At 40.7% G+C, this 8,952-nt stretch overlaps 1 protein-coding gene across 1 annotated transcript; it reads left to right on the top strand.

The window, feature by feature from the left end:
* The first annotated feature begins 7,608 nt into the window (after nucleotides 1-7,608).
* LOC116484602 (olfactory receptor 11G2) lies at nucleotides 7,609-8,646 on the top strand. Its single transcript, XM_032179455.1, has one exon. It carries the CDS (start codon nucleotides 7,609-7,611, stop codon nucleotides 8,644-8,646), a length of 1,038 nt encoding a protein of 345 aa, XP_032035346.1.
* The last annotated feature ends 306 nt before the right edge of the window (nucleotides 8,647-8,952 follow it).

The raw sequence follows: 8,952 nt of genomic DNA, 5'->3' as shown, positions 1-8,952 counted from the left end.
TCAGCAATATGGATGCAGCTGAAAATCATTGTCCTAAGCAGATTAACACAGGAACAGAAAATCAAATATCACATGTTCTCACCTACAAGTGAGAGCCAAACAGAGGGTACACGTGGACATAAAGATAGCAACAATAGACACTGGAAACTACCAGAGGAGGAGGGAATGGAGGAAGGGCTAAAAAAACTACCTACTAAGTACTATGCTTAGTAGGTACTACTAGGTACCTACTACCTGGGTGACAGGATCAATTACATCCCAAACCTCAGCATCACACAACATAACCATGTAACAAACCTGCACGTGTACTTCCTGAATCTAAAATAAAAGTTAAAATTTTAAAACATAATAATATGTTAGAGCTGAATCATAGGTGGTTTTATTTGCCAATTTTAGATTTAATGCTGTCAACAGAGAAAAAAACCAAAGCTGCTGAAAGAAGGAAGTAAAATTAACTAAGTCTTTAGATAAAACTTCTTCCACAGTTGGAGATAGAAGGACAGCAAACGAGTTGTGCTGAACGACATGCACCTGCTTCAGGGATGAGAAAGGCTTAGAGCCCAACTTCAGATGCAACTGCTAGAGAAGAATTAGTGCCCTGCTCTGGCCTCTCTTGGGCCTGGCAAGTGTGCTCTGAGAAGCAACTGCTTGAGAGTCACAGGCCTCAACCCCAAGCAAGAAAGGAAAAGGTCTATAAGAAAATCATGGTGGTCCTGAGAGGAGATGGATTCCTGCTGTCACTACACTGCACTCTATGCCTGAGATCTCATCACAAATCCAGCCCATCTCTTTTTTCTGGAAAATCAGAGGTAACTCTGTCCCCAAAACCCATAACTGACACCACTCACTAGAGGCCCAGGGAACAGCTTTCTGCATCACAGCCATAACACCCTGTGTTACTTTGGTAGACTTTCCCTTGGATAGGTGGTAGGTGCTCTGAGTGAGCTTGAAGAATGATTAGATCTCATACCATCCCTGACAATTTGGAGCCTGGAAAAGATATCTTCTTCTCTACTTGATAACAAAGGCAGGAGGCACCAAGGATCTCCAGAGAAGAGAGGCCCCAGAGGAAGGAAAGAACCAGCACAGAACAGTCTCCTGACACTGTTCCTCTAGCTGGTAAACTGATCCTCACTGAGCACAGGAACAGAGCTCACTCCCTGAGGGCTCTGTTCATAATGCCTCCATCCTCCAGCAAACACCAAGAGATCTTCTCCCTATTTCTTCTCCTTCATTCTTTGATGGCTAACATAGAAAAGACTACCTCTCCTCTCCAGGACAATCAGACACTCTCAGAGAAACTCCAGGTTTGTGATCCCCTTTTGTCCATGAAAGGAGATGATGCAATGGACAAAGTTTCCAGGATTGGTAAAGCCTAGGTTGTAATTCAAGTCCTAGGCTCCTTACTCCAATCCATTGTTTTTCTACTATGCCTTAGTTGCCTACCCCTTCTCATAAAAGGAAAAGCTGTTCTTATTTTCAAGGACTTTGCAGAAAGTAAATAGGTGTAATGATATGTAGTCAAAATCAAGTGAAGCAGATGGATGTGTGCTGTTGAGATCAGAACAATAATGCTTCTGATCCACAATGCCTTTTTGAGCTAGCCTTGGGAAAAAAGTAAAACATCAGAGAAATGCCTTTCTCTCATATTATGTATTATAGCACAGGAGCTGGCTAACTTAAAGTGGGTCTAATCTGACATTTCTGAGATATAATGAGGGTGAAGCTGTTGTTTTCTTGTTTGGAAAGTTAACTGACTCAATCCAAGCGTCCTGTATACATAAGCACGGGTTTAACACCACTGAACCCGTGTTCACACTTGCTTCTGTAACCAAGTCAGGGGAATCTGCCTGCCACTTTGGACAGCTCCAGCCTTGTGCCAGGTAAACACTGCTGCTGCTGTCTGTACAGAGGAGCTAGGTAATAAAAGGTGAGTAACATTACACTCTTGTTAGAAATATCTTTTTTCTGTCACACGCTGTTAATCTAGTTAGGTCAAGCGTCAAATGGTGACAGCACACAGAGAATCATTTTCACGCCCTTCTTGTTTTCTAGGGCAGCTTTGTTAAACTCTCAAAGTCGAAAAATTGCCCTGAGGGGGAACTCGCCTGGAACTTTTGGCTTCGTGTGTAAATGTCAAACTACCCAACTGGCATTTTCTTTTTTTCGAGACAGAGTTTCACTCTGTCACCCAAGCTGGAGTGCAGTGGCACGATCACAGCTCACCACAACCTCTGCCTCCCGGTTTCAGGTGATTCTCCTGCTTCAGCCTCCCAAGTAGCTGGGATTACTGGCACACACGACCACACCTGGCTAATTTTTGTAGTTTTAGTAGAGACGAGGGTTCAACATGTTGGCCAGATTGGTCTCGAACTCCCGACCACAGGTGATCTCCTGCCTCGGCCTCCCAAAATAGCTGGGATTACAGGTGTGAACCACCAAGCCCAGCCCCCAAATGGCATTTTCATCTGAGAGACAAATGCAACAAACATCACCTCTAGATCCATAAAGTCTTCATATCATGTATACTTGTGGGATACTTGGAATAGTAGTATTTCATAATGAAAAGGAATCAAAAATCATATAATCCAACTCCCATTTCATATAAAGAAAATGAAGCTTATAGAGGTTAAAAGACCACTAGAACCCCTCCGCAACTCTGTTGCAATATTGAAGCTAGAATTTCCCTCTAGCTCTGTCCTAATTCTATATCCAAAGCTGTGGGACAATAATTATCTTTAGCAGTCAGGAAGAAACTCTCTGGGATGGGACATGTTCTATCACCCAGAACATTCGATTCTCCATGGCTTCCTTTGAATGGAATTCCTCTCAAGTCTAGGACAACACTCTAGTAGCCTAGGGTAATTTGAAGCCTTTCTTATATATTTCATTTCCTCAGATTTCATCTCTCCTTCATTTTGAAGTTCAATGAAGTAACTGGTAAATATCTATCAATATCTATCTATCTATATCCATCTATCTATATCCTCTATAACAGTGTAGACAATCATTTTTTAACAAATATTTGAGAAGTAACTACTGTCTTCCTCAGACTGTGCGGGGCACTGGCGAAAAAGAGTGAACTTGAAGGACAAGAGCAAAAAACCTGAGTCCTGAAAGTACCTGGCTGTCTGTAGAAACGGAAAGAAGGCCAGTGTTATATCGCTGAAGCATCGAGGAGGAAGGGTCTACATGTTATGTGTGTGCATGCGTGTGTGTAGAGAGGAGACAGTCAGAGGCAAATTCCAATGGCTTTGGGACCATAATTTAGCTGAAAGTTGGCCCAGAGGTCTGAGTTAGTTCAGCAGAACAGACTGATTCAAGCTTTCACCTCTAGTAGTCCCCTCTGTTTGTTTTTTGTTTTGTTTTGTTTGTTGTTGTTTTGGTTTTTGTTTTGGGGGTTGTGTTGAGGCAGAGTCTCACTTTGTTGCCAAGGCTGGAGTGCAGTGGTACAATCTCAGCTCACTGCAACCTCTGCCTCCTGGGTTCAGGCGAATTCTTGTGCCTCAGCCTCTCAAGTAACTGGGATTACAGGTGGTGCATGCCTCCAAGCCTGGCTAATTTGTGTGTTTTTAGTAGAGATGAAGTTTTGCCATTATTGGGCCAGGCTGGTCTCGAACTCCTGAGCTCAAGTGATCCGCCTGCCTCGGCCTCCTAAAACACAGGGGTTACAAGCTCCCCTCTGCTTCTAACAAAGGCATTTGCCTCACCAAGGAGCTTCCATTGTTTCACAGTCAAATGGATGTTTCTTGTTCTGTTTTCCCTACAAATGTGTACAGTAGGGGTTAGCAAACTATATCCAATGTGCCAAACCTGGCCTGCTGCCTATTTTTGTAGGGCCAGCAAGTTAACAATTGATTTTACATTTTTAATATGTTTAAAAATTGATAGAAAATGAGATTTTGTGACACATGAAAATTATATGAAATTCACATTTCAGTGGACATAATAGTTTTACAGCAACATAGGCACATACATTCACTTACATATTATGTATGGTTGCATTTGCGGTACACAGCAGAGCTGAGTAGTTTTGACAGAGACTATAGGGCCCATGAGACTAAACTATTTAAGAAAATATTTACCGACCCTGGTGTGAGTATCACAGAGATGGAATCCCTCGGTACAGAAATGTTGGCTAGTGTGTGAGTAGTCCAAATATGCACACCCCTCAGTGGGACCAGGAGAGCCCAGGGAATGATGTACACTCTGTTACCCTCTGCTTGCTAGTGTTTTCTCCAGTGAATCCTTATTTTATATTTGCAGTGCTTGTGTTAGTGGAGCATCTTTGTGCCTACTTTGTACAACAGAGTGTGTGTTTGTGTGTATGTGTGTGAGAGAAAGTTTGAGTAATAGAATCATGAGATGATGTTGGAAATATGAAGGGTCAAATCAAAGATCACCATTTCAAAGTTTTATTTTATTCAAAGAGCATTGGGAAACTAATTGAAATCTATGTGCAAGGAAAGGAACTGGTCTGATTTTCTTTCTTTAAGGAGTTACTCTGGCTGTGGCATGGAAAACAAGTTACAGACAGGCAAGAGTGGAAACAGGAAGCCAGCTAGAACAGCAGCATCACATAGTCTAGGGGAGAAAAGAGGATGGCTTGAACTAGGATGTTGGCAGTGGAGATGGGGAGAAGTGAGCAGATATGAGACTTATTTTTGAGACAAAACTAAAAGAAATTATTTGTGGATGAGATGTGAGGGTAGAGGAAAAGAAAGAGATACTACACTGAAATAAGTTCCATCAGAAAAAAAATTGATTAAACATTTAATCCAAGAAGTCAAATTACTCGACTGTTGAGCAGATGCTTACCCCTAAAATAAAATTTTAGGAACACTAGCAAAAAAATCCTGGTCAAAAATGCCTAAGCATTATTAGTAAGAGTTGCTCTTAATTGATCATAATAAAGTTATATTCCTCTGAATTAGTACTAGTCATATACACTTAATCTTTTTTAGAAAACATAAAGGACCTTCACACATCATAGCAGAATTCTTTTTTGTGTGTTTTTATTCATTAGTAATTCATTAGTTTTATTCGTTAGCCATGAATGGCTCATGTGAAGCTAATGTAACTTTTAAAACACCTTACAAAGGCAAAGGTGTGACATAGAAATGACTAAATGCTTAATGTCCTTGATCATGAGTGAAACTGGTACAGAGTGACTTTATTTTAGAAAATCATTAGACCCGTCCACTGTCTGCTTTCAATTCCCTTTATAAAAGATAAATATGCAGTCTCAGAAGTTTTTTGGGCCCCTAAACAAATGACTTTAAAAGTAGAGAAGCAGAAAAGAAAAAACTTATAAAAAAATAGAAGTTTATGATAGTTACCAGAACCTATTCCACCCTATTCCCACCAAGAGCCAAGTACATTAAATCCTTATTTTGATTATATACATTAAAATAGAGTCTGGCAGAACCTGTGGAGACTCTTTTATCTCCAAGCATCCTCCATGTCATGGGAATTAGGGAATCCTGAGTTACAAATGACCTAGAGGGTGTTTTAAAAAATTATGGGGCTGGGCGCTGTGGCTCATGCCTGTAATCCCAGCACTTTGGGAGGCCGAAGGGAGCAGATCACTGGAGGTCAGGAGTTCAAGACCAGCCTGGCCTACATGATGTGAAACTTATCTATACTAAACATACAAAAATTAGCCGGGCTGGTGGCTTGTGCCTGTACTCCCAGCTACTCATAAGGCTGAGGCACGAGAATTACTTGAACCCCGGAGGCGGACATTGCAGTGAGCTACGATCATGCCACTGCACTCCAGCCTGGGTGACAGAGCAAGGCTCCATCTCAATAAATAAATAAATCATTATGGATTGTGTTAAAATTTCTCCCTCAGTTCACCCCATCACCAACAAAACGGAATTCTTCCAACATAAACCTCTAAGCACTCACATCTATGCTTGCTTGAGAAGGATGTCAACTTGCTGCCGGCATCTTTTGTTTTTGGTCTTCTAAGTTATACAGAATTTAAATATTCTACTAAGAAATTAGTAGACTCTGCAGGGGAGGAAAATTTTTTTTTCTCCTATCTTTCTAGGTTCTTCTCCTGGGGCCTTATAAGTAAGACTGACAAAACCCAAATCAACAAGAGAAAAACAAACATAAGTTTATGAGCATACGCGTCGTAAATACACATGGGAGCGCTGGGAGATGAGTAACTCAAAGGTGTGGTTAGACGTTAGGCTTACATGGCATCTCAGCTAAAGAATAATAATTTTTTACAGAAGTGATAAGACAAAGAAAAAGGACTTTGCATTTCTAGGGTGGGAAACTGTGGGAAAATAAATATTATGGGCAAACAAATGGAAGATACAGGCTAAAGTTGGTAAAATTGTTACGTAGATTCCTGTGGTGCCATCTCCAGGCGGAAAGGGTTGACAGTTGTCTCTGGTAATTTTACCTTGTCCTCCCTGGTAGAGGGGAGAGGAAGGCCACCCTTGCAAAGTTATCCTGCTTCTGTGCAAATAATAGGGGGAAGACAGAGAGCTTTTCTTGTGTCTGCTTTTTCTCAACTGCCTTCAGCTGAAAATAATCTTACGCCAAAGTGGCATATTTAGGGGCAGCAGATTCTGCTGCCTTAAAACTTCCTGGGTCCCTGTGCCAACTTCAAAAAGCAAATGTGGATCTAAACATAGAAGGAGGGACACAGACTTTCTTTAGTTTGCTCACTTATGTACTTATTTAGAAAGGGCTCTAACTAATTCCAAGGCTTGATTATGTGATTGTTTCACAAAGATATTCTAATTCATTTAAAACAGATGAAAGGCATCATGCAGATATTCAGCCTTCAAAAGCCACTCTGCCTTGAGATGCTCCTAAGTGGTTCCTGGGAGATGGACCACAGCTTTAGTCTAATATCGCCTACAAACCCACTGTTATTTAGAATTGCATGTTATCAATTATATCCATAATTTGTATTATTGGAATAGAATTATACCTTTAACTATAGTCTAAACAAATTTATATATTCTTCACAGCAAGCACAGACAAGTTTCAGCACGGCCAGTTAATGATTCTTTCAGCCTGGTCTACTGAGGATGGCTAGGACTGCTGTCCTAACACAAAAGAAACTGACAACAGCTAATTTCCTCTAATTGATTTGACTGTGTTACTCATGAAACAAGTGAATGATATTATTAAGTTAATAAGTTAACCATTTAATTTAGAATAAGGCCAGTGTCAAAAGTGACATAAAAGAAGTAATTCAAGCAGTTTTATGGTCTCATATTACATGGCTACACAGTTTCACTCAGTCTCTGCCACAAAAAGCTGCAATGATTTCACCTTCTGAAAATGAAATTCATTTGTGTAAGAATATACATAAATACATATTCTGTTATATATTTATACAAAGGCTCTTGAAGGAAAGTGTTGTAAACATGCCTGAAAATTATAAGGGTTTTACACCTAATAAAATATAAATGACAGCTTATCAATTTTGATCAAAAGTTTTCTTAAGCCTATGGTAAAAACGTGAATGCGAGCAAAGAATCAATCCAGATCAATAAGTCAGTTTAAAAGAAAAAAAGTGACTATTGACATATCTGCATTCTGTTTTTTACTTTTTACTTTTATTTCAATATCAAATTTATGCATTTTCTTTCCCAAAATGATTTAAATATAAATCTGATTCCCCATCTATGTTTGCACTGTCATTCAGTAATTGCTGCTGCTTTTACAATTCACGGACACATGAAAATCTTCAACAGCCCCAGCAACTCCAGCACCTTCACTGGCTTCATCCTCCTGGGCTTCCCTTGCCCCAGGGAGGGGCAGATCCTCCTCTTTGTGCTCTTCACTGTTGTATACCTCCTGACCCTCATGGGCAATGGTTCCATCTTCTGTGCTGTGCACTGGGATCAGAGACTCCACGCCCCCATGTACATCCTGCTCGCCAATTTCTCCTTCCTGGAGATCTGTTATGTCACCTCCACAGTCCCCAACGTGCTGGCCAACTTCCTCTCTGACACCAAGATCATCTCTTTCTCTGGCTGCTTCCTCCAGTTCTACTTTTTCTTCTCCTTGGGCTCTACAGAATGCTTTTTCCTGGCAGTTATGGCATTTGATCGATATCTGGCCATCTGCTGGCCTCTACACTATTCGACCATTATGACCAGACGTCTCTGCACCAATCTTGTGGTCAATTGCTGGGTACTTGGTTTCATCTGGTTCTTGATTCCTATCGTCATCATCTCCCAAATGTCCTTCTGTGGATCCAGGATTATTGACCACTTCCTAAGTGACCCAGCTCCTCTTCTAACTCTCGCTTGCAAAAAAGGCCCTGTGATAGAGCTTGTCTTCTGTATCCTAAGTCCTCTGCCTGTCTTTATGCTCTTTCTCTTCATTGTGGGGTCCTATGCTCTGGTCGTGAGAGCTGTGTGGAGGGTCCCTTCAGCAGCTGGGAGAAGAAAGGCTTTCTCCACCTGTGGGTCTCACCTGGCTGTGGTTTCACTGTTCTATGGCTCAGTATTGGTCATGTATGGGAGCCCACCATCTAAGAATGAAGCTGGAAAGCAGAAGATTGTGACTCTGTTTTATTCTGTTGTTACCCCACTGCTTAACCCTGTGATATATAGTCTTAGGAACAAAGATATGAAAAAAGCTCTGAAGAAATTTTGGGGAACATAAAATGTTAATCAAAAAGGTCCTTGTGTAATTAATCTTGTCTTTAATTTTGGGATTTAAAAAAAAACTGGTCTTATACAGTTAATTGTTCATCTTACTATTGGCCAAAGCTAAAATACCTGTGAGCATGTTTCTGTTATTTCTCCTTTCAGATCTTGATTATTTGCCCAGCTGTGTAACATGCCTCAATGTTTTTTAATTGGCTGGTGGGCATTGTATTTTAAAAACTATAAAGACAATATGTGCAGTAATGAAGGTTAAGTTTTGTTCTAGCAAGTAGATGGAGTAGAGGCAGATCACATTGATTCT

The sequence above is a fragment of the Hylobates moloch genome, unplaced genomic scaffold (genome assembly GCF_009828535.3).
Source record: "Hylobates moloch isolate HMO894 unplaced genomic scaffold, HMol_V3 SCAFFOLD_16, whole genome shotgun sequence".
NCBI lineage: Eukaryota > Metazoa > Chordata > Mammalia > Primates > Hylobatidae > Hylobates > Hylobates moloch.
Note: the sequence above shows the minus strand (reverse complement) of the source record. Positions and strands in the feature narration are given on the sequence as shown.

Coding starts and splice junctions, on each gene's coding strand:
- LOC116484602 (XM_032179455.1), top strand. CDS start 7,609: ATGCATTTTCTTTCCCAAAATGATTTAAATATAAATCTGATTCCCCAT.